Source organism: Alexandromys fortis, unplaced genomic scaffold (genome assembly GCF_014885135.2).
Source record: "Alexandromys fortis isolate MF-2015 unplaced genomic scaffold, M_Fortis_MF-2015_v1.1 scaffold_60, whole genome shotgun sequence".
NCBI classification, from domain to species: Eukaryota; Metazoa; Chordata; class Mammalia; order Rodentia; family Cricetidae; genus Alexandromys; species Alexandromys fortis.
Genome location: NW_026067946.1, coordinates 5423830 through 5449853, shown reverse-complemented (window position 1 = coordinate 5449853; position 26024 = coordinate 5423830). Strand labels below are relative to the sequence as shown.

Below are 26024 nucleotides of genomic sequence, written 5' to 3'. Positions count from 1 at the left end.
ATACAACATACTCACACAAACATAAATGCAGGCAAAACACAAATGCACATAAATTAACATAAAATAAAACCTTTTAAAAAAATTGTCTCTCCCAACCCTACCTCCAAACAAAATAAAGGGATTTAGATGTGAGGTTTAATGTAATAGTCATATGTGCATCAAGGTTTTGTTGTCTGGAGAATTGATCTTATATTGCTACTGAGTGATCAGTACTGTATTTGTTAACAGCAGCTTCTGTTCTGGACTAGAACACATCCACAGGGATCTTTCTCTTCCTGTCACTACCATTCTGATGGCCTGTTTTTTTTGCTACCCTTACCAATGCCACACATCTCCACAACTTTAGACTAGTTAAACAATTAAAATCCAAAAGACCAACTAAGATTGTTGCAATCTCAGGATTGATGCACAATGTAAACTAACATGCAGCCATAGTTCCCTCTAATTTCACATAGCTGTTTCATTCTTATTTAACAGGATAGTCAAATCCTTCAAAAAATGATTTAAAATGAATCAATTGGCAAAAAAGTAGAGTAATTCTGATGTTTAAGTTTCTCTTGGTTTAGCCAAAAAGGGAAGTCGCTGGAGATATTGATTAACTAACTGATAGGTAGAACTGTGTGTATGTTTCTGTGTGTTGCTGAAGATTAAATCAGAACATAACTCATAATTAGGGTGTGCTCTATGACTGAACTATGTATACAGCCCTACAACTTGAAGTTCTAGTTATTTTTTATTGTTACTATAAAATATTTCTTCTTTTACCAGATGACTAAGAAAGCCATTAATAATGTCAGAAGAATGACATCACATCCAACACTTCCTTACTGTAAGTTGGCAATGATGAACAATGATTGTCTTATTTTTATATTTTTTATATAAATTGTATAAGGAATTCATGGGAAACTTTTAGTTTCAATTGAAAGATAATTTTTATCCTACTTATTTTTCATAGATGAGTTTATGTTATACTAATTTTATCACCTTATCTTTTATCAAGCACATTAATAGCAGTCATAAAAGGAGTTATTAGTAAATTCTTATAAAGTAGGAGATATGTTTTTTCAGATCTTATTTGAAGAAATCTCAAGTCTCTTTTGTTGTAGCCAAAATAAAATGAAAAATTTTTAAAATTTTTTGAAAGTATTAACTGATGGTTGAAATATATATGTTAGTTTATAATCATCCTAGGTTTTAAAAATTGTGTTTATGTCATTCCCTTAATAGTTATAGGAGTATATTGAGATATTCATGTCTTTACAAATTAATAATATATAAAAATTTTAGCCGCCTTTCTCATAAACAATTGTCCATTAAAATAAAATTAACAAAGTTATGTGTTCTTTTCCTCTGTTCCAGCGTGTGCTATAATCATGTTATCTAAATTGCATACTTTGTCAAATAAAAAGGTTGAAAAAACTTTTAAATGAAGAGAATGACTTCTTATACCAAATACAGATTGAAATAAAATATTATATTGACTCCCTTAACATTGAGTTCCTACAGCTTTATAGGTATCTGGAACTGAAGAAATGGCTCAGTAGTTAAGAATCCCTGCTACTTTTGGAGCTGACTTAATCAAATTTGGTTTCCAGCACCCATGTCGGGCTCACCACCTCCTGTGACTCGAGCTTCAAGGGACCCCGTAGCCTCTTCTGGCCTTAACATGATCCACACATATAAATACAAATTCAAAAAAAATTTTTTAAAGAGGAAAGAATTTGAAGAAAGAACTAAAATAGTCATCAAAGTGTATATAATAAGATGTCAGTATGCATTTAGCATAGCATGTGGGTAGCACATACCTGAGATTTAAGCACTTGGGAGACACCCAGGTCTACAGAATAAGGCCCTTTCACAAAAAAAAAAAAAAAAAAAAAGTATTTTATGTGCAAAGTTTAAATAATATTGGCAAGCAACATATTTGGCATTGCTTAAAAATGTTCTTGCCCTCTGCAGTAAGGTTTGTATGTAACCTTCCTGAAATATTGAAGGGACCTAATGTACTGTCAACTCTATTGCATATAATCACCAGATTAATAGTTGGCAGTAACTGTTCTTAGTCCCAGATTCAAAAAGATATCCCCAACTTCCACAGCTGTTAGTAAACCAATTTTTATAAGTATTAGGTAAGAAAAAATCATCACTGTCTTATAAAAGAGAATTTCCATAATGGACAAGAAAGAGACTTAGAAAATTAAAGGTAATTAAATTATTTGGATTTTTTCTCATTTGATTTCTTCTTAGTCATGAACACATTCTCCCAGAAATAAGTTAGTTCAAGAATAAGTGCATATTATATAAGCAAATGCAACAAAATAAGATTTCTTAAAGTCTTACTCTGAAACTCAGGTAATTCAGTAGGCCTTTTCTTCTCTTCAGATCTTTTAAAAAACATTACAAACCATTACTAGGACTAAAAGCCAGGCCCTTGCTTGGGCTAGCCAAGCTCTGTACCACTTTGCCAGTACCCTAAGCCACTATTTTTGAGTTTTTGTTAGAAATTGCTTTTATAATTTCCTAAGTGAGAAAATACATTCTATTGTTCTCAGCAACACTTCTTATGGAAGTTGTGTGGGTTTTTCTTTTCCCTACCCTAGGCAGGTATCCCACTCTGAAGGTAAACTTAGTGTGCTGTTAATTCAATTCAACTTATGACACTCTCTACCTGCAGTTAGATTCAGAAGCCACAAGTCAAGAGCTCAGATACATAAGCTTGTCCTCTGCCTCACTTAGTTCACTTCCCCTATACATGTGGCTATACAGGGGGTTCTCCCAACCTTCCCCTTTGGTTTGACTAATCTGCTAGAATAATTCAATGAAACACTTGGCTTATGTTTGAGACTTTATTGTAAAAGTTATTATAAAGTAACACAGATGAAGAGATACTTAAGATAAGGTCAGAAGAACAGTTTTTGTCTCCCTAGAGTTGGGTTCCTTTTTTCCCAAGATCTCCAAATATCTTGGGTTCCAGAAGTGATAGACAGTCCTTATTCAGCTGTAAGATAACCATATAAGAGAATGATATAAACTGTGTACATGTTGCTAGGCCAGTTTTATTTCAAGTTGCTTTTTTGTCACATAAAATCACCTTAATGATTTAAAGCTGTATATCTGATTATGTGAATTCTCAAGTATGACATTCTAGTCAAAACCTTGGTAATATAACCAGTTTTTCTAATTGTGTCTTATAAATAGGAGCGAATATTCTACCTATTTTTTGTTAATGATCAAACCCAGCAAATGTGGTCTACATTTTCTTCCTAAAGTCTTTTGGCACTGTCCCGAAGCTCTCCCCATGTTCTTTTTCTTTTCGTTTTTTTTCTTCTCTTTCTCCTCCTCCTCTTTTTCTCCTCTGCCTCCTTTTTCTCTTCCTTCTCTTGCTTCTTCTCCTTCCTTCTCTCTCCTCTCCTCTCTTCTTTGTTTTTTTTTTTTCCTGTACTCATTGAGCCAATTCTTTTAGTTTATCGTCCAGCCGTAACATAGTTTTCCATGTGATCCTTTCCATTGGTGAGGCTTTCCACAGAGGTTTTTGTTTTGGTTAATGAGTTTATCATTTCTCTCATCTTTTCAGTTTGGGTTATCTTGATCAATTCTCATTATAGAATTCTATTTTCTTATCTTGGGTTGACTTCATTTCATGTGACTTTTTATTTTTGTTCTTTTAATGTATATACATATCTTTTGGGATTATTTGAATATTCTTACTCTTTGAATGAGTTCTCTGGGGTTTCTTCCAGGTCATTTTTATTGGAGGTCACTACTTTAGGATTAGTTATGAGAGCATAACTAATTTGTTTTGCTTCTTCACTGGGACTTGTACACTGGGAATAATTTGTTAATTACATCTTCCCTTTAGTTCAGATCACCCATCTTCATCCAGGGGAGGTATGTCAATGTACAGAAGAGGTTTAAGTTGTAAAAAAATGTAGAGAATTTTTCCTCCATGGAGCTTGTATTGAAGACTTCAGGTTATATCCCTAGTCTTTTGACAGTCTTATATTGTCTTAATTAAGAGTCAGCATCCAGGGATCAGCATGTCCCTATGCTATCTTGTCATCTCTAGTCAAACAGGAGTTATACATGTATGATTTGAGGGATATGGAGTTGAGAGACCTATGAAATACAAATGAATGGGCCTACCTGGTTATGTGGGGAAGTAAAGTCAGATCTGAGTGGCCTTAGGATGAGAAGTCAGTCTAGGCAGAAGCTGTGGAGACACTGTAAGATCCTAAAGGAGCTGGGTAACCTGACACTGTAGAAATGAGATTCCAGAGTAGCTATGATGTCAGATAACCAGGCAGCACAGAAGGATAAACTCTTGGAGGCACCAGGAGGCCTATGGGCTGAATGAAGAAGGATCATTTCCTACCTGGAAGCACAGAAGAAAAAGCCTAAGCCTAATTAGCTTGTATTTACCAAAAGTTTTTTTGAGTTCTTGTGAGCTTGAAGTACACTTGGGCTAGCTTCTTTCCAAGAGTTTAAGGAACATTTAATTTACTTATGAGCCTATTTCTCTTTAAGTCGGTTGTTTAGAGCTCTTATAATTTTGGCAGTATCACTTAGAAGCAGAAAAATGTAACAAATAATGTACTTCCAAGTTTGATTTTAATATGTTAGCCATGTGCCAAATAGAAAATCACTAAAATCTTGATTAGAAATTGTTTTGTAAGTAGACTGTAATCTTTAGGGGATTAACCTACACTATAAAGGCTGGGGTGGTTTGCAGTTCTCTCATTTGCCTTTTGCGAACAGTCTTCTAACAGGTTATGTCTGGGGCCAAGGAGATAGTTTAGTCCATAAAATGCTGTCATGCCAGCATGATGACCTGAATTCAGATCCCTGACACTCATGGAAAATTCTATGTATGGTGACACAGACCTGTCTTAGCCTGGGAGGTGGAGACAAGAAGGTCTCCATGGCTTGCTGGCGGGCTAGGCTTGTAGTTGCTGAGCTCAAGGTTCATTGAGAGACCCTGTCTCAAAATATGGTGGAGAACACTTGAAGAAGATACTACAGTTGACCCCTGGTGTACACACACAGAGGTGAGGGAAGTAGGAAGGGATCGATAGACACAGAGACAGACAGGAAGGCATTCACAGAGAGGGAGGAAGGAGGAGAACAACAGGGAGAGAAGCTCTTACAAGTATTGTTACTGGTGCATCTAGTTTTCCAGTGACTTCTGCTTGTCAGTCAGAAGATGCATTCCATTTCTGAGGCATTTGGGATCCTTTTTTAATCCACTGTGTCCTAAAGACAGATAATTTGACTAGATGTTGAAACACCCCCCATTGTAACTACTGTAATTTTAAGTTATCTTTGGTAAGGTTTTCTCATTTCTCTAAAAAAAAAAATCCACAGGTTCTGTTTGTATTGTTTATGTCTAAAGTTAGGTAGAGTTTGAGATAATAGGAGTTATAGACTTGAGTTTAGTAGAACACACAATCCTGTTTCTACCTCAGACTTTATTTACCTGAGGCCCCTTGCTGAGCACAAGCTGACACATTTTATGGACTAACTTCTACCTGAGACCCTCTGCTGCACACAATCTGGTACATTTTTCAGACTTAGTCTGGGGGAAGAAATGCTCAAATCAGGTGGCAGAGCTGAAATCTGAGCGTGATGCTTTGGTGGTAATCTGTAAATGTGCAACAGGAGGAGTGACTTGAAGGCTCTCTCACTTGGGCCCAATTGCTTGTTACTCTTGAGGGTTGTCATAAAGTAATCTTCTCTCTTTCCACCTTCTGACGCAGAACCTTCAGAAGGCTTTCTGAACATTGACCAGGAAGTTCATGAAACTTAGCCTATAGGTGGTTTGAAGCTTTACCAAGATATTCATTAGCTTCTCAATGCTGCCATCAAATAAATAGTTGAGAGGATCAGCTGAGAGGAGAGGAATCATTTATTTTGGCTCATTATTTCAGAGCCTTAAGTCCTTTGTCACTTGAACAGAAATCTGGGCAGTGGAAGCCAACCAAGAACCACAGAAATAGGGTATGCTGTCCTTTTCAGCTAGTTTTCTATTCTGTATGGTTCCCCAGCTCATGAAATGTCACGTCCCATATTTGTGGTACATTTTTTTATCCTTCAGTTAATTAAAAATATTCTCACAAGCACACCCAGAGATGTGCCTCACTGATCTCCTGAGTGAATCTAAACCCAGGCAGTAAAGATTAACTGTCACATTAAGGTGGTAGGAGAAAAATCTAAAGATGTTTGCAGAAGCAAGACAAAAAGGAATTTGATTCATTGAAGTGGTTAATTACTTATTAGAGCTGAAACTTTGGTTTTTGTCTTACTGTTTATAGTGAGTTGTAGTTAGATTTGTTCATCCACCAGAGCCATTATAGCTTAGAGGTTTCCCAATTAGTGTTTTTGGCACTATAGATAATATTGGGAAAACATAAACCGTTTTTAAGCAACTATCCTGGGAGGAAAAGAAGAGTTAACATCCCCTCAACGAGTCCCAAGTCATTGTGCTGCCGCCTTCACACCCCTGCCTAGTACACGACAAAATATTCTAAAACAGCCTGAATTCATTGCTGTTAAATATTTGGTAAAGTATTAGTAAAATTTAACTAATAGCATAATTAGCAACTTGCTGGGCATTTTATCTATTCTGATTTTCATTATCCCTATTCTATACTAATTTTGACAGTTAAAATTAATATAATTTGGGTGCCGTTTGTTATATTTCTGAGTGCTGTATATAAATGATCTCAGTCATTCTCAAAAATAGTGACTTATGGAGCTGGAGAGATGGCTCAGTGGTTAAGAGCATTGCCTGCTCTTCCAAAGGTCCTGAGTTCAATTCCCGGCAACCACATGGTGGCTCACAACCATCTGTAATGAGGTCTGGTGCCCTCTTCTGGCCTGCAGGCATACACACAGAAAGAATATTGTATACATAATAAATAAATAAATATTTAAAAAAAAAATAGTGACTTATTTATTCCATAGTATAATTAGTATTATCAGACATTAGCATATATTTGAGATAATAAATCCATCAAAATAATTTTAAAATTAAAATTTCTCCTTTACTATGGTATTTAAATCTGACCTTGTCTTAGAAAAATGCATAATTTTAACATTAATAGTATGGCTGATAAAGGTTGATTCTTAATCTCAGTAATTTATTAAATGTTTATTATAAAATACACTTTAGACTCTTAAGACATTAAGATAATTTTGAGAAGAATCATAATTTATAGTGATCTAATATAAATGTGTCTACTGTTTTGTTTGAAAACATATTCTCAGTCAAATGAAAGTACATCATGTGACTTTTATATAAAATAAACCTTCAAAGTAAATTTATATAAATGGACTTTATTTCCTAGGTACTTCTTTGATGAATAATTCAGTATTGGGTTAAGAAGTTTTTTCAAAACTTTTTAAAATAAATATTTAATTTTTGTCATCTTATAATGCAGATCTGACAGGTGCTCAAGATGGGAGTGTCAGAATGTTTGAATGGGGCCATTCTCAGCAAATAACCTGTTTTCGATCCGGTGGCAATCCAAGAATTACAAGAATGAGATTTAACTATCAGGGAAATAAGGTACTATTGAAAATTAATTACTTTTCTTTTAAAAAGCTTGATGGTGCATAAATTTACTAGCTTGAGAGTTTGAAAAGAATATTTTAACTCTTCTCAAAGAACATTTAAGTGTACTTGATTCTTCCTGTAGGTTTGTGGTGCACATATATCACTACTAAAATTAAGTTAAATGTTCCCTTAGGGCCAATGTTTTCCCTTATATTTCTTTGATTAGTGAAATCCATTTCTTTAGTTCCTGGAATCTACTCATAGTATGATTCCGTACCAAGCAGCAAGTACAGTTTGTGGTGTGTCGCATCTGCTTAACCCATCTGCATTGTGATTTTTATGCACTTTAACACTGAGTAATATTGCTCTAGAATGGCAGGTCAGCAAACTGGATTAGTTACCAACACAGCTTTTATAGAACTTTTTTTCGAATCCAAATTCTATTGTTCATTATATTTTCTTTGAGAATTTTCATCTAGCAGAGTTAAGGAGGCAAAGACTTTATGGTGGGCTAACCTTTAATTACAAGATATTTAAGAAAAATGATACTAGGAGGTGTACTGTGAGAGGGTTTCTCTTAGAAATGACAGGAAAGCTATACCCATGACAGCTAAGCAACATGGTACCTTAAACATTGACAACACCAAAAGACAAACTAATGAGGAAGCAGAAAATTTCATGGGGCCCCTAGACAAAGAACTATAGGCAACTAATGACTACTGAGAGTAGGAAAATTTCTCTTCTAGGGACAAGCCTTGTAGTTGGTTATCCACTACAGAATGATCAGCCCTAAAATCATATATACACAGCAACATTAAACAGACTCAGCAGGTTGCATTTATATATTTATACATGTATATATGTAATAATAATATGGGGCTGTTGCGGGAGGTCCTTCCGCTCCTCCAACCAATAGCTGCTGAGATACCAGCCCACTGGGGCGTGGTCTCTCTCCCTTTAAAAAAGCGGCTACCTCCCTCCGCTCTCTCTCTTCATTTCCTGCTCCTCCGGTGACTAGACTCCCTGGTTGCGCAGAGGGCTGTTATCTGGGATGGTGATCTGTAAGTTTTTTCCTCTTTAAATAAATACCACCCTATTAATCATAATTCCAAACTGGTGTGGCACTGTTTGTGACTTACGCCTTCATGGGGCTTGAGAGATGGCTTAGTGGTTAAGAGCACATACTGTTCTTGTAGAGGACCCAAGATATCTGGCAGCTCAAACTGCCTATAACTCTAGCTCCAAGGGATCCTGCCCCCTTCTGTCCTCTTCATATGCAGACATAAACACATACACATGAATAAATAATACTTTAGGTTTTGTTTTTTTTTTTTAAAGAAGTTTGTTAAACCACCTCTAAACCATCCCTGTATTGTCTGTTACTTCTCACATTGCTGCTTATTTCAAATTGCTTTCCTGAATTTTTATAGGAATTAACAGGCAAATTAGCCTACTGTTTTGTCTTCTGGATCATGCTTCACTAAAAGTTTACACAATCTTAGATAATAGTATCTCTTGCCTTTTCTTTTCCCTGAGTTTCAGTTATGGTGCTTACAAAGTTCAGATTTCAAACATTTTCAGATTATAAGTGCTTGATTAGTGTAGTAAGTGCAACTATTAAAAGAAATACTGTTGTAGGAGGCTGCTTGTTTGGTACCGGCTGCTCAGCCCTGAAATAACCACACAGAAACTGTATTAATTAAATCACTGCTTGGTCCATTAGCTCTAGCTTCTTATTGGCTAACTCTTACGTATTAATTTAACCCATTTTTATTAATCTGTGTATCACCATGAGGCTGTGGCTTACCTGGTAGTAAAGTTCCAGCGTCTGTCTCGGGCAGGGATACAGGGCCTCTCTGATTCTGCCTCCTTTCTCCCAGCATTCATTTTAGTTTTCCCCACCTAACTCTACTCTACGCTAACGGGCCAAGCCTGTTTATTAATTAACCGATCGTATTCACAGCATACAGAGGGGATTCGCACATCAAAATATCTTCAAAATCTCACACTTTTCTGGTATAAACATTTGCAATAAGAATATTTGACTTGGGCTGTCAGTTGTATTCCCTTTCAGTATTTATTATGTTTTCCATTTTCATTGGCGGTGTGCCGTTGCTTCTAGTCTATGCATGTCAGTCCATAGTTCCTTTGATATATTGTCTTCCCAAAATAAAGTGATATTATGAACAACATAATTAAATACCTACAGAATAAGTAGTATCTTTTGTTTGTTTGTTTGTTTTTGAGAAACCCTTCAAGGTACCTCTTCCCAGATTTATCAGTATAACACTCAAATCTTTCTACAATTTGATTTCGTAGTCTGACTTATATTTCAACATTAACACTGCTACAGTCCTTCATATCGTCTGTTTTAAAGTACAAAAGCTTTAGTTCTTTGCCTACCAAGTGTCTTGATAAACCCCTCAGCTTCGTGTTCCTACTTTACCCATGATGTAACCAAATAGCACAACACCAAAACATGTTTTCTCCTTTATTTAGGAAGTATCCTGAGTAAGTGGTAGAGAAGACTCAATCTGTCCCAGTTATGGTGATCAATTTGATTGTGAATTGCAGATAGAATTGGGCAGTCAAAAGACTGAAGATCTCAGTAAAACTAAAATAAGACTAATAAGTGCTATGAGGAACTCTTAAGAGTAATATTAAAAAAACAGGATAGTATGACATAGCATAGAACAGGAAATAGTTTTTATAAATTAAAATTTTAATTCTCAAAAATGGGGCAGTGAACATAAGTAGTTTAAAAGTGTGATTGTATGTTTAGGAAGTACCAACTAAGAAAATATCTCCTAGAAAGTACCTTAGCAAAAGCAAAACAGTAGAGGCAAGTGGTATTTGAAGGATTAAAAATATTTCTTTAATGCAAAGAATATAATTTTATAGTCAAAATAGACTGCCTAAGATATATTGATAAATGTACATGCACATATCCTGGTTATTTTTTTTTCTTTGCTTCAAGTATAAAGAAAGAATCTATAAATGTGAAAGGAATGGGGTTGTAAATGCTTGCTTGCCCACCTTCCCTTTTGAATTATTAGTGCACCTTACTCAACAATTCCAATTAAAAGGGAAAAAATTGTAACTAGTAGAACTATTTCCATAGAATTCTGCTAGATAAAGAATGAGAAATAAGTTGATGCCCAGCCAGACTATATTTCAGATTTGGTGTCTCATTAACACTATTTGAGTATATATTCATGTTTATTCCAGCTGAAGAACAAACCTAGCTCTACTCCAGAAAACATAAAACTAGAAAAGAGGATTAGATAGTGGGGAAAGTATCTATAGCAAATATAAAAGCCGTAGGCTAATATACTTAATAATAGCTCTATCAGAATTCTCAAAAAACATTAGAGAAGTAAATAAGCGATATGAAGTTTACAAAAATCTCTAATATGTTCAGTAATCATCACTGAAAATTGAAAAAATAACTATTAAAACTTGGTAAATATTTTACATTTTGATAGTACTTAGTATTTATTAATTAATGTAAGAATAAATGAGTATTGAGTTCAAATTATTTTCCTTAAAATTTTGTTTTGCCTTCATCTTTCAACTTCTTAACATTTTTTTGAACTTTATTTTTGTGGGAGGAAGCCAAGCACATATCATGACTCAACATGTGGAGGTCTAAGTTTAACTAACCAAGTGTCTGATGTTTGCTTCTTTCTACATACACTGGAAGTTTTCTTAAAGTGATATCTAAATATAGCTCAAAACTAGATTGAAGCTTAAGTGAAATTAAAAGATAACAGTTGGTCAATCCAATGTTAAACATAGAGATAATGTGTCACACTGGGTATAAAGAGTAAATGTGTGCCTTTTATTTACACTAATCATTTAATTTCTTTTTTAAAGTTTGGAATTGTTGATGCTGATGGATATTTAAGTTTGTACCAAACAAACTGGAAATGTTGTCCAATTACTGGGAGCATACCTAAGCCATATCTGGTAAGTTAAATATTCCTTATATATATATATAAAACATGGACTTTATGTTTAAAAATCAAAGCTGTGCTTGAGCAAGTAATATTACAATTAATAAATAAAATATGTCTAGTCTTATCTACTCGTCACATATTACAACAGACTACTCCTGTTGTGTATAAAAATAACTGAGTGAAATTGAGGAAGTTGGCATGCCCAGCACCGTTTCTCCAGAGACCCAGCCTCAGGTGACTGGCAGACCAACAGAATATCAGATTGTTTTCCTGTATTTAGCTCTTATTAATGAGCAAAGTAGAAAGGGCATCCTGCTGCTGATCCTGTTGTTTTCATCTGTTAAAGCCTGTGCAGAATTCAGAGAATAAAAATATTTCATTGATTTCCTTTACAGAACTCATCATAAGCAAAACATAGAAAAAGATTAAGGTTATAGATTATAATTCTGGTAATTCACCTGAGGTTAAATGTTTGAGTTCAATATTGATCTAAATAAACACAAGGGAGCATTGCTAGGACTTCTTGAAAAAGACTTAGTTTGTTCTTTGCCTCATCATTTTATTAGGCTACAGTGTGAACTGTGCAAGTTGACCTTTTGGAGAGACGACTGCTTTTCTTTTTTTAATTGGTGAAATGATCATAATAAGTTTGATTGAATTTTCAGAAGTTCTCTGAGCTTTCTTATTTTTGACAGTAACTTTTTATTACTTTTGAACAGTTACTTTTATTTAAAAGTTTGAATGTTTCCGAACAATTAATATCATTTTAGCAAAGATATTTACATCTAACGTAATCTTAAATCCTTGTATCTGTCTTCTTGTAAGACAGTTTTGTTCTTTTTTTTCCCCACCACCTAGACCTAAGTAACTATTTGAAGTTTAACCTGTGTGTTTTCTTCTTAAAGTGAAAAAGACTGTTCATGAACTGTTTGTATTTTTTACAGAAGGAGATGGGGAGAATTATCGTGAGAGTTATTGTATTCTCTAATCTTTTTAAAGTTCAGAAGATTAAAAGAATAGAAATTATTTTTTAAAGACATAAAGTGCATGGTCACATTTTAGTTATGCATCTACTTGATTATGGAAATTTTACTAGCAACAGTAACATTTATTGTTTATAACCATTCCAGGCTTGGCAGTGTCATAACAAAACAGCCAATGATTTTGTCTTCGTTAGTTCCTCCTCTCTGATAGCTACAGCTGGTCTTTCAACTGACAATAGGTAAGAGATGGAGCTGAAACAGAAATGTTGTGTGTGGATAACTAAATTGTTTTGTTGTTGTGTATTTATTTGTCTCAGTAATTATGACCTAAGAATTTTCATCATAAAAATTTCTTATTTAAATCATTCTTAGTGGCATAAATCTAGGCAAATTCTAGTACCACTTACAGAAAATCATTCTTTCTTATTTTTAATATTCTCATATTGATACTTTAGGAGAAGGGATTTGGTTGTTTGTAAAATGAACATTTCTTTGTATTTTCTATATATTCAGAAAACTTGAAGCTGAAAAAGGTACAATTATTTATTGGCCATATTATTTAGTTAACTTGGTTAGTCTTCGTCATGGCCTTACTAGGTAGGTATTATCATTTTCACAACAAGAAAATAGGAAACTAGGCCAGTCTCTGTGAGTTTGCAGCCAGCCTGGTCTACAGAGCAAGTTCCAGGACAGGCTCCAAAGCTATACAGAGAAACCCTGTCTCAAAAAACCAAAAAGGAAAAGAAAAAAGAAAATAGGAATCTCAGAACAACTTTATAGTTCATAAGAACATCTCTGTCTTCTCCCTCCATATACTCATGCAGCCCATCCAGACACACTGAGTTTGCTGAGCTTCTGAAACTCAGATGTGAGCTTCACACTACACTGAAAACTAGCTTCATCTGTGACTGGCCGTGTTCAGTAGATTCCACCTAATAACGAGCATTGTCTATGTTAGGTACAGGTAGATTAAAAAATTAGTAAATACACAAGCAATTTCTATAGTCAGCCTTCAGTTACTATTATTTATAGGTATGTGCTAATCAAAATTTAACTCAGTTTTGTAAGTTAACAGCTTTTAAATTGAGTGTGACAACATATATATATATATATATATACATATAAACCTTTTGAACAAAGTTCAAGTGTTTAATATTTGGCTTATTTTTTATTCTATTAATTTTTGTCGGTTAAAAAGAAATCCCTTTTTTTTCTCCTCTCAGAAACATATGTCTGTGGGATACTCTAGTAGCACCTGCCAATAGTTTAGTCCATGGTAAGTTTTGAAGACAACTTTTCACATCTTGGACTGGGGATATGGTTCATTTGGAGAGTGTTTGTCTACCATACGCGCACTCCTAGGTGTGACCCTCAGCACCTAGTGCTAATATGGTAAATACATCAAGGTGTCAGGTCAGTACACTAAAACCAGTTGGTCCTCTGCACTAAATGAATATCTATAATTTGAAATTTAAAAGGTCTTCTCATAATAACACCTGAAATAACTACTGAGACATTTGTCAGACAAAATATACACAGGACATATATGTAGAAGGGGACAAATATAATTTAAAAACTCAAAGCTCTAAATTAATATAGAAAATGACTTACATTTAGAGCTTTGAAAACTTAATTTTGTTCAAAATACCAGTTCCTCCTAACTTTATAGATGTAACACAATTCTAATGAAGAAATATAGTCAAACTTTTATTCATATCAGTAAACAGATTCTAAAGTGTATAAGAAAATAGCAAATAACCAACAAAATACTGAAGAAAAACATTCAGTGGACGCACCCTACATAATCAGAAATTAATGTAAAGCTGCAATAATCAAACATCATGACAGTGGCTTTTAAAAAGTTACCAAGAGCATTGGAGAGACTAGAGAGCCTCATAGGCGACTTTATATATCATAGACTTTATCAGATAGATGTACAAAAGAATTCAATGGAGAAAAATAAGGTTTTTTTAAATAAAGTACTAAAACAATTGAATAGTGACATAGAACAACAACCAAAAATATCTTTGACAGAGATTTCACTTTTCACAAAATTTAACATATCTTTGACACAGATTTCACTTTTCACAAAATTTAACTCAGCATGGGTTGTAAAGCTTCATGTAAAATGCAGACTTCTAGAAGAAAACGGAAAAAAATCTACATGGCTTGGGTCTGGTGATGAATTCTTACATATAATGCTAAAAAAAAAAAAACAGTTTTTAAAAACAAAATGACGATGTTTCCAAGGACTTTTAGACAATCCCATTCTCACTATTCAAATGGCAAGTAAACATAAAATCAAGATAATCAGGAAATGCACATTCAGTGTGCTGCAAGCTATCATTTACACCAACATGACCAAAATTAAAGACTCAAGGTGTTGGTTACGGTGTATAGAAACTGCAACTGCTGACAGAAGCAGAAAATGCTACAACCACTTTGAAAACAACTTAGGTTTTTTAAGATTATTTTTTAATGTATATGATTATGAGTGCACTATCTGCATTATGCATTTATGCCAGGAGGGGGCATTAGCTCCCTCTAGAGATGGTTGTGAGCCATCATGTAGTTGCTGGGAATTGAACCTCTGGAAGAACAGCCAGTGCTCTTAACCGCTGAACCATCCAAGCCCCCAAAAACTTAGTTTTAATAACGTTAAACATGGACTGAGCGTGATCCATCTGTATGTACTGTTTTCAGTATATGAAAGCTACAAAAAGACTTAAACAGGAATTTTCTTAGCAGCTTTATTTATAATATTTATAAGTGTTTATAGATTATTACACTTAGTAATAGATTCTATTCAACCGTTTGCTAGTATTGAGTCCAGTTCAACTTGAATTTCCTTTTCTTATGTTCTGACCACAAAACTGTAGGTGGTTTGCTGGAACAATACTATGGCTACCCATATTTCCTTTTCTCCAGGACCATGCTTCGTTGTCTTATGCCTAGTATCTCAAATTATTTCTTATATTGCATTTGGTTTTTAAATTGCCTTGGGCGGGACAGCAATCTTTAGCCAATATTTATTTATTCATTTAATTTATTCAATCTTGACCACCTTGTGGTCTTTTATTACTAAGTGGTTTTAATCTTTTTTTTTTTTTAACCTTCAGCTTTTACCTGCCATGATAGTGGAGCCACAGTCTTAGCATATGCTCCCAAACATCAGCTGCTAATATCGGGTGGCAGAAAAGGTTTCACATGTGTATTTGACCTTCGACAACGGCAACAGAGGCAGCTTTTTCAGAGCCATGATTCCCCTGTTAAAGCCATTGCTATTGATCCAACTGAAGAATACTTTGTTACAGGATCTGCAGAAGGCAATATAAAGGTAAAAACATGGTATCAATAATTGGAAAAAAATTTACAAACTTAGGTCTTTAATCATATTGTAGTAATTTACTTAAATACTAGTCATATTAGTTCTGTTATAGTCAGCAGTGCTAATTACTATTTAATAAACCCTTTGATAAATAGAATTATTTTTAACTTGAAGTTTTACTTTTTTACTTGTTTTAAAAAAATGCTTAATTAATTCTTAAACAAATTTTCTGTGAATCTTAGTATATTTTAGACATTAGAATTGGTTTTAACTCTTCTTCTGGTGATGTATTTACTAAATTAAATTTCTAAGTTAACTATAACCCACATTGCTCCTCTTTTTTCATATATAATAATAATATTCAACAACTCAGATTCCATAATTCTGGTTCAAGAATGTACCTAGATAAGCCCTGTTCATAGATAACCAAAATCTATTGTATTTAAATTTTAAAGTTGTTTAAAGCATTATTAAGCAGCTTATTTAAAAATGTTGAACAACTTATTAAAATGTATATTGCAAGATTCCACCTTAAAAATACTCAGCTGTGAAGTTCTATGTTAAGAAATACCTGTTGATTTTGAGGAAGATTCTGTGGGCCCATTGCAAAGAGGTATGCCAGTTTCAATTGGTCTTCAGGATGTTGAATGGTCAGCAAGCCTAGATTTGAAGGACCTGATTTTTAGAATCCATTACATGAATGTGAGCATACTTAGTGCTAAATAGGATGAACTTCTCTTAGAACTGATAGGCTGTTTTCTTCCCCCTTAACTCTCCCTCCTCCCACCACCAAAAAAAACCCAGAACTGCAGGATTTGGAAATGTTGTTATTTGTGTTTAATGGATGTTTTGTCTGCCCATATGCCAGTGCACCACATAACTTGCTTGTTGCTCCCATCAGAGAGTATTGAGTCCCCTGGAACTAGAGTGAACCATCATATGGGTGTTAGAAATCAAACTCATGTTCTCTGGAGGAGTGGCCAGTGCTTTTAATCAATGAGTCATCTCCTCGGTCCCAAAGTACTTTTTTTTAAAAATAATAAATCCCAGCAGAATTATTCTTCTCTGAGTTGAAGCCACTTTTTTATTTCAACCTGTGGCTGCTGGTAAAGGTTGTCATTGTTTCAGAAAGAACAAATTTAGACCTCCATCTGTTGCATCCAGATGCTTAGCACCTCCAGAGAAAGAATAAGAGACAAGACAAAGCACAGAACCGAGAAAAAGTTTTGTAATAAAGTACACGCTCAAGAAATAGTGTCACATGGCTAGGATTTTGGGTAATTTCAATAATGAGGAAAACTAATGGAGGAAAAGAATTGTTCAGGAGGTGATCTGCAGGGAAATCCAGGAATGGGTCTGGATTTTCCCAGAATAGGGTTTTCTCCCCCCTTTTCTGTATTTAAGGAGGTTTTTTTTTTTGATGTGTTGTGATATCAGATACGTGATGGAAGCAAGCCATTTTGCCCACTGTTGGTCTGGAAATCTCATTGTAGTAAAGCAGAGTTAACTGTCATCTGGGTTGGCCATGTTGGTCCCAGCTAATGTAGTGGTCCTGCTGTAACACAGCTAGTGAGTGCATTATCTTCTTTTTCCCTGTGCCTGCATAGTGTACCTCAAACAGACTTTAGAGTAGGGCAGACTTTGATTTAGATCACCTATTTTTAGATTCTTCTCTGATTCTGCAGTTTATATTTTAAGATATTTGAAAAACATATAGTCTAGGCTGGAGAAATGGCTCAGTGATCAAAAGGCACAGGTTGCTCTTGCAGAGGATCCATGTTTCTCAGCACCCACTTGTAGCTCTCAATCACTTGTAACTTCTGGCCCCCTAGGCATCAAGCACACATCTCATTTCACATACACATGCAGTAAGTCACCCATATACATCAAATAAAGATAAAGTTTTAAAGATACAATGTGTTTTAAGATGTATAATCTAACAAATTCATGTAAAGGTAATGTGGATTGGTGAGGGGTTTTTTTTTTTCAGATGTTTTCCTAAGAGATATAAAAAATTAAAAAGTAAGTTGATATCTCCAAACCAGAAAAATATATCCTGAAAGCCTTTCCACACAAGTCATTAATAAGAGAAGCCATTTGGCATTTGATTTAAAGCAGTCACATTTGTCTTGATGGGGCTTACAATAGAAACTTTTAGAATTTAGTATTTTAGAATTTTAGTAATTGAGTTTGTCTAAGCTTTACCAGGGTAGAGAGCCATAGATGTTAGTTTACTTTCATCCTTGCATCTTTTCTGATCTCTGAGTATTCAGTATTATAAAGAAGTAATACCCCATAGTAGCTACACAGCAAAACCTTTCTAGTCACTGACGAAAGTTTCTGTTCTTTGTACTCAGGTTGTCTAATCTTCAGTGAATTGTTAATAATTTGTGCCCTTCCAGGATGGACTTTGAATAATAATAAAAGCAGTTGATAATTGTATACAGCCTATAGAGACTTAGGAAGCTGTGATCATAGCATATACAAATACTCTCCGTCCTTGTAGAAATGTCTTACCTGCACAAGAAGGCAGGCTTACATTTTCTTTTGGATTCTTGAGTCAATCACCAGCCCCAGTTTTCATTTCGTCCTTCATATCTTTCAGATTTGGAGTCTTTCTACCTTTAGTCTTCTCCGTACTTTCATCAATGAACATGCTCGACAGTCTATTTTTAGGAATATTGGAACTGGAGTCATGCAAATTGAGACAGGACCTGCAAATCACATTTTCTCTTGTGGAGCTGATGGAACAATGAAAATGAGGATACTGCCGGATCAGTTTAGCCCTTTAAATGAGGTGTTAAAAAATGATGTAAAATTGATGCTGTAACATCTTCACAAGAGGGTGTATGATTTATTATCTGCTTTGTGAAAGTAGCCAACAGATGCATTTCGCAGTAATCCCCTTTACCAAGGATAGGCTAATGCTTTCTGTCCTCATATTTATTTTATGGAGCTTTGCCCTTGATGCACTGATGCCTTAAAAGTTAACAAGTGAGTCAGAGTTAGATCCTATTGCCTAACATAGAATGTTAGAATGTATAAATAATGCTGTATTCATACTTATTTATAGTATATTTTAGTAAATATGTCATTGGGTTAAAGGAACTTTGTTTTCTCGTTGTTACACACCCTTCTGCAGACCCCCTTCACAAATTCTATTGATAGTAAAACTCTTTAAGACAGGTGCCGAGATAATACTCATCACTTATTGACCACACTCTCACTGCTTTATCACACAGACATCATAATTCTTTTCTTGTTAATAGTGAGAAGTTTATATATAGGTAAGATATCTCCATTAAAACTGCTATTGGGACTTACAGTGTAAAAGAGCCAAGGAGTTCATTAGAGTTTTCCTCGTTCCCTTCTATAGCCCCAGATGTGTGTGTGTAAATGTATTTAATTGTATGTATATATCTGTGCATATGTGTATATATGTATATATATCTTACTTGATATTGTATATACACAAACAGAAGCTACAAGTCTTTTCATGTGTTTTGTGCCATAACACCTACTGCCACAAGTATAAAACCTTTCTTGTGATTTTCTTATATAAAGTTTTTTTAATTATCACTTTAATTTTCAAAGTCATTTTTAAGAAGAATTCCAAGATTACTATTTTAAAAGTGTTAAATAAGTCTTAGTAGGCAATAAAGATGTTATGTGGCACACAGACATTTACATTTATGAATTTGTCATCATTTTGATGATCAGATATTTTACTTAAAATTTCAGTTTTCTTTCTTCTTAGATGAATTTAGTCTCAAAATTCTGAAAATGTATAGCAGTGTTTTTAGAAACACTGTGAAAGCAGTCAAATTAAATAGTATTTACAAATGTACAGTGTCCCGCAGATCTACCATTGATAGGAAATAAACCTTATATTTTATTATTTTTGCCAAAATACATTATTTTATTATAAAATTTGACCAAAATATATAAATTTTACAATGCTTATAACTATGATAACCCTATTTCTGTCTGTTTCATGCTATATCTTTTCTGATTCAGAATTACAAAAACTTGATAAATACTTGATTTTTAGCCAGTGAGATTGGCAGTAAGTAGATGGGGATAAGTTTTAAGGGACAGTTGTATACTACTTAGCTTAAATTTATTTTTAGTTAGAACTGTAAATGACCATTTTTTTATGTAAGGAAATATGGAAAACTATTAGGAATTAAAAAGTCAAAGCAAAGAAATGAAGGGCTGGTAAATGAATTTTGTAATATCCTCAGGATACTTTTATTATAAAAGTATATTGTTACAGGTTTTGTAAATTGTATTTCATAATTTTAAGTATAGTAAGCAAGTTACAGTGAGAACACTGTCATTATAGAGAGTTTATATGCACATAGTAACCTGTACCTATAAATTGTGCAATAACAATACATGACTATTTTGCCATGGAGAAATCTGTGACAACATTGCAAACAATATTATTCTTTGATGTAGCTAAGTTATGTTTTAGTAATCTCTTCACAAATCAAGATCCAAAAGGCTTTAAACACTTTCCATCAGAAAGAAAATTTATCATGTGTATTAAACAAAAGGCTTTGGGTATGAACTATTGAGCATTCTAATTGAGGGTTTATATGAATAACCACAACCACATATTATGTAAGCCCGTATGTATTTACATCCAGAGTTATATTTTAAATAAACAATCATGTAGTGATTTTTTGCATGCTTTTATATTAAGTATTTCTGCCAGTTTAGTTGATTTTACATTATGTGATATTTTTAAATTCAGAATTTCTATATTTGTGCCAGTTGTAGAGAGAATTTCCTTAAATACCTTCTCATTCTTTTCTGCAATTTTTTTTTTTTTTATTTAATGGGTAATCATTAACAATGGTGACTTGGGGTTTCTATTTCTGCAAAGAGACACCATGAACATCGCAACTCTTCCAAAGAAAGCACTTAATTGTGGTGACTCGCTGACTGTTCAGAGGTTCCGTCCATTATCATCATGGTGGGACATGGCCGTGTACAAACGGACATGGTGCTGGAGAGATAGCTGCTATGTGTTGATGCAGGCAGCAGGAAGTAGACTGAGACTCAGCCTGAGCAAAGCATGAGCAAAAGAGACTGTAAAACCTGTTCCCATAGTAACATACTTCCTCCAACAAGACTACACCTACTTCAACATGGCCACACCTCCCAATAATGACACGCCTTTTGGGGCCATCCCCCCCCCCCACTTTATTTTAAACAACTACAGATAGGAATAAAAATAATTGAAATAAGTAAAGATATATACACATACAGTTAAATTTTTATTATTCATCCAAATGTAATGAACACATCAAATACACTTAAATGCGATGTTTCTGAGAATGACTGTTACAGGTTTTTTTTTTTTTAACATAATTTTCTTATTGATTCTTTGGGAATTTTACATCATGTAACCCAATCCCATTCATTTCCCAGCCCCTCCATGTCTGCTCCTCACTGCTGTAGTGCCCCCCAAAAGGAAAATTTTAAACTATTTTAGAAAGCAAGCCCAGTTCTTCCTTCACCTTTCCCGCCTCTCCAATACCTTTTCATTCATCTTAGTGGCACTGGAAGCTTGTGGTGTGTCTTGCAGTATATCCTTTTGTCTGTTCCACTTTACTTTAGATGTTTATTGTGATAAGTTGTTGGTCTGGTTCAAGATCTCTCTCTGGCTTCTGGTACATCATCAACACTGGACCCTCATCAAAACTCCCAGATATCCCGCCATGCCGTGGTCATGGAAATCCTGGAGCCATGGTGCCGCATATCCAGTCACTTCACTTCCGCCCCTATTTTGTTGTTTTAAACAGTAAAAATGTTCAAATGTACCTCATTAACCGAAACAATATGAAGACATTTTAAAAAAATGTTTTATATGGCTTTAAAATTGAAATGGTATTATTAACAGGACTAGAAGACCAACATACTTTACTAAATAAGAAATTTAGGGATGTGGGGGTTTGTCTCCTATCTGTTGCCAACCCATGCAGGCCCTGTGCATGCTGCCTTGATCTCTCTGAGTTTACATGTGTGCTCACCGTGTTGATTTAGAAGGCCTTGTTTTCCTGGTGTCCTCCAGCACCTCTGACTTCTAGACTTTCTGCCTAGGGAGTCGCATCATGCCACTCGGCCCAGCTTTTTCAAATGTGGCTTCAGGAGATTAAACTCAGAACTGAATGCTCACTAAGCTAGCACTTTACTGACTGAGCTATCGCGCAAACCCAGTCTTGTTTACACTGTGGATAATTCACAATATTGAATCATTGTTTTTCAATTGTATTCTCCCACAAGGGGGCAGTGAGGTAACTGGGGAGTCCTAGAAGTGAGGTCTCATGGGAGCAGTTGTGCATAAGTGGTAAAGGATATAATTCTACTGCCACACCTAGAAACCATGTTCAGAGTAGATACATACTTTGTGGCATTTTAATTCCTTGGTACTTAGTAATGTAAAGGCTTATTTCTGAACTTCCAGATAAAATAGTGGGTTAAAGGCTACTTCTATGAGAGCCAGGATAAAAAAAAATACAGAACACTGTGCCCCAAAAGTTTGCTTCATCCTCTGCATGGTACTAGAAAAAGCTGCCCAGTAAGAAAATCCCCCCCCCAAAAAAACAGAAGAGATAAAGAAAACAGATGCAAAAATTACAACACAGAAACAAAAAATGAAAAGGCAAGGCAAAAATGATTCCACAAGTGCTGAACTTACAGACATGGGCATGGGTAAAATGCCAGCTGACAAGGTCAAAACTTTTCTGGGAAAAAGTGTCAGTGACCTGAATGAGGACACAAACAAGCAAATTAAATACAGACGCTAGAGAGCAAAATCAGCAACACGGGAAAAAGAGTGGATGAAAAACATGAGCAACTTAAAAAAAATTCAACAAGGAAAGTGAGGTTTTTTTTTTAAAAGAAAAATATTGAAAACGAAAAACAAAGTTGAAAATGAAAAGTAATGGAGTGGATGGAAAGATGATTCAGCATATAAGACCAAATACTACTCTTGCAGAAGATCTGAGTTCAGTTCTCAGTACCCATGTCAGCTCAAAACTTCCCATAACTCCAAGTCCAAGGGACCCAATACCTTTGAGGTTTACACTCAAACACTTATACATGTATAGTATTAGGTTTCTCCTGAGGAACAGAACTTAAAGAATGAACATATATATGGTTTATTGGACTAACATGCAGGTTGTGTTCCAGCTAATCTAGCAATGTCTGCCTACCAATGGAAAGTCCAAGAATCCAGTAGTTGTTCAGCTCAAAAGGCTGGATGGATGTCTCAGCTGGTCTTCAGTACATGTCAGAATCCTGAAGAAGTACACTCTAATGACAGTGAGGGAATGAACTTGCCAGCAAGAGCAAGGGCAAACAAAGAACAAGCCCTTCTTTCTTCCATGTCTTTTATACTGGTTTCCACTGGAAAGTGTGGCCCAGATTGAAGTTATATCAATCTTCAAAAAGACTTAGATTAAAAGTGGGTCTTTCAACCTCTAGTGATTTAATTGAGATTTAAAGAAAAAACAAAAACCCGCACAGGTACTTGATTTCAGTTAATTCCATTTGCAGTCAAGATGACAGACAACCAAGAGTATCCATCATCCTTGTTTAAATGTAAAAATAAAATCTGTGGCTGTAGAGATGGCTCAGCAGTTTTGAGTACTTGCTGCTCTTACTGAGGACCTGGGTTCCATTTCCAGCACCCATATGGAGGCTTCAAACCATAATTCCAGTTCCATCTGGTCCAACTTCTCTCCTTCCTTCATGGACACGTGTACATACATGCAAGCAAAACATTCATGCACATTAAATAAATGAATCTAAGGGTTTGTAAACTAAAAATCTAAAAGCAAAGCCAACAGAAAAAGACACCATAGAAAGTGACATGAACAGAGTAGAAGAAAAAATACCATCAAGAAAGCACAGGATTAATGGAAGACAGCATTTAAATATCAGCAAGGAACCCAACATTCAAGAACTCTAAGCCGGGCGGTGGTGGCGCATGCCTTTAATCCCAGCACAGGCAGAGGCAGGCGGATCTCTGGGAGTTCGAGGCCAGCCTGGTCTACAAGAGCTAGTTCCGGGACAGGCTCCAAAACCACAGAGAAACCCTGTCTCCAAAAAAAAAAAACAACTAAAATATCAAAAGATCAAACCTAAGAATCCATAAGACAAAGGAAGGAGCTGAGATCAACTGTGAAAGCAGAGAGAATCAATTTAAGAAAATTAGGGCCGTAATTTCTTCAAACCTAGAAAAGAAAGAAAAAAATATTCAAATATAAGAAAGAATATAAAATCCAAAATAGACATAACCAGAGAACTTTTACATTTTTGTAATCAAGATGTCAAAAATATAAAGCAAACGGTCTTCAAAGCTACAAGGCAGTGATGTCAACTCACCTACTGTCATTAGAGTTTCTTCTGCTGCCATGAAACACCATGACCAAAACACAAGCTAGGGAGAAAGGGTTTACTTGGTTCACATGTCCACATCATTGTTCATCATCAAAGAAAGACAGGACAGGAACTCAAACAGGGCAGGAATCTGGAAGCAGAAGCTGATAACAGGCCATGGAGGAGTGCTGCTTACTGGCTTGCTCCCCATGGCTTGCTCAGCCTGATTTCTTATAGAACCCAGGACCACAGTCCAGTGATGGCCCCACCCACAATGGACTGGGCAGTCCCACATCAACAACTAAGATTGATTTTATGGAGGCATTTTCTTAATTGAGGCTCCATTCTCTTAAGAAGCTTGTGTCAAGTCAGGCAGCGGTTGTGTATGCCTTAATCCCAGCATTCGGGAGGCAGAAGCAGGCAGATCTCTCTGAGTTTGAGGCCAGTCTGGTCTACAAGAGCTAGTGCCAGGATAGGCTCCAAAAACTATAGAGAAACCCTGTCTCAAAAAGCCAAAACAGAAGCTTGTGTCAAGTCGACATAAAAGTAGCCAGCACAGCTGACCTCTTGTCAACCTGACACACAAATACCTCATTAGAAAGTCACAGCCTTTCCTTTCTTTGCCATCCCCAAGATCACACATTAATATTGACATTATAGTATAAAACCCCAAGGCTTTACAGATTCAAACACATTAAAATCCAGTCTCTTTAAAAATCCAAAGTCTTTCTTAAAAACTAAAATCTCTTTTTAAAAATTCAGTCTCTCAGCTGTGAGTGCCTGTAAAATTGAAATAAAATTAAATACTTCCTTATTTCAAGAGGGAAGAACCAGTGCACAGTCACCATCAAATAAAAGCAAAACTCAACTCCAAGAGTGTAAATAAGTCGGATTCACTCGTGGTCTTCTGGGTTCATCCTAGTGGTTTGGGTTGAGGCTCTGCTCTCAGCACACACAGCTTGTCTTACAGCTTCTAGCTGTCTCCACTCCACTGCTGGTGCTGTTCTTGGTGCTCATCCATGGTACTGGCATCTCCAAGATGCTGGGATCTTCTGCTGCAGCTGGACTGCACCTTCACTAATAGCCTCATATAGGCTCTCTTCCTGGTACCAAGCCTCAACTTCCTTGTCTGACCTCTTCGATTCTGAGACTTTAATTGCCACCTGCTCTCCATTACCCATTCATGCCTTCAAAACCAGGACTGAACAGGTGATTCTTACACTACCAAGTTCATCTTCCAGAGTGAGGCACAGTTTTGGTTGCATCTGGAACACAGCTTCTCTGTGCTCTCAGGAACACTTCCCAGAAGACTTGACCTCAACAATGCTGTTTTTTTTCTACTCCCTACTAATTTTCAGCTCCAGCTGACCAGTATTGGCTAAAAGCAGAGGTTTCACTTTAGTTGTTCTGGTATTTTGTTAGTTACAGCTGATTCGTCAGTCCCAGCTAACCAAAATGACAAAATCTTAACTCAAGATAACAAATGATCCCAATAGAGACTCTAAACGTCCCTCTGGGACTTCATAAGCCTGCTTCCACTTACTGCATTTCCCTCAGCATTCTTATCTGCTAAGCGCCTCCAGAACGTCTCATCAGATACTGAATTCAATGGCTTTTCTTTTTTTAAAAATATTTATTTATTTATTATGTATACGATATTCTGTCTGTGTGTATATCTGTAGGTCAGAAGAGGGCACCAGACCTCATTACAGATGGTTGTGAGCCACCATGTGGTTGCCGGGAATTGAACTCAGGACCTTTGGAAGAGCAGGCAATGCTCTTAACCACTGAGCCATTTCTCCAGCCCC

The 26024-nt window shown here is 35.5% G+C and overlaps 1 protein-coding gene across 1 annotated transcript in view; it reads left to right on the top strand.

Annotated features, from left to right (window-relative positions):
- LOC126505971 (dmX-like protein 1) overlaps positions 1 to 20506 on the top strand; it is a 1144103-nt gene extending 1123597 nt beyond the window's left edge. The window contains exons 3-9 of the mRNA XM_050149219.1: positions 769 to 829; positions 7437 to 7564; positions 11429 to 11521; positions 12642 to 12733; positions 13718 to 13770; positions 15614 to 15831; positions 18428 to 20506. Of these exons, the coding sequence (XP_050005176.1) occupies positions 769 to 829; positions 7437 to 7564; positions 11429 to 11521; positions 12642 to 12733; positions 13718 to 13770; positions 15614 to 15831; positions 18428 to 18652 (870 nt within the window). The 3' untranslated portion in view covers positions 18653 to 20506. The remainder of the gene's footprint in view (positions 1 to 768; positions 830 to 7436; positions 7565 to 11428; positions 11522 to 12641; positions 12734 to 13717; positions 13771 to 15613; positions 15832 to 18427) is intronic.
- The last annotated feature ends 5518 nt before the right edge of the window (positions 20507 to 26024 follow it).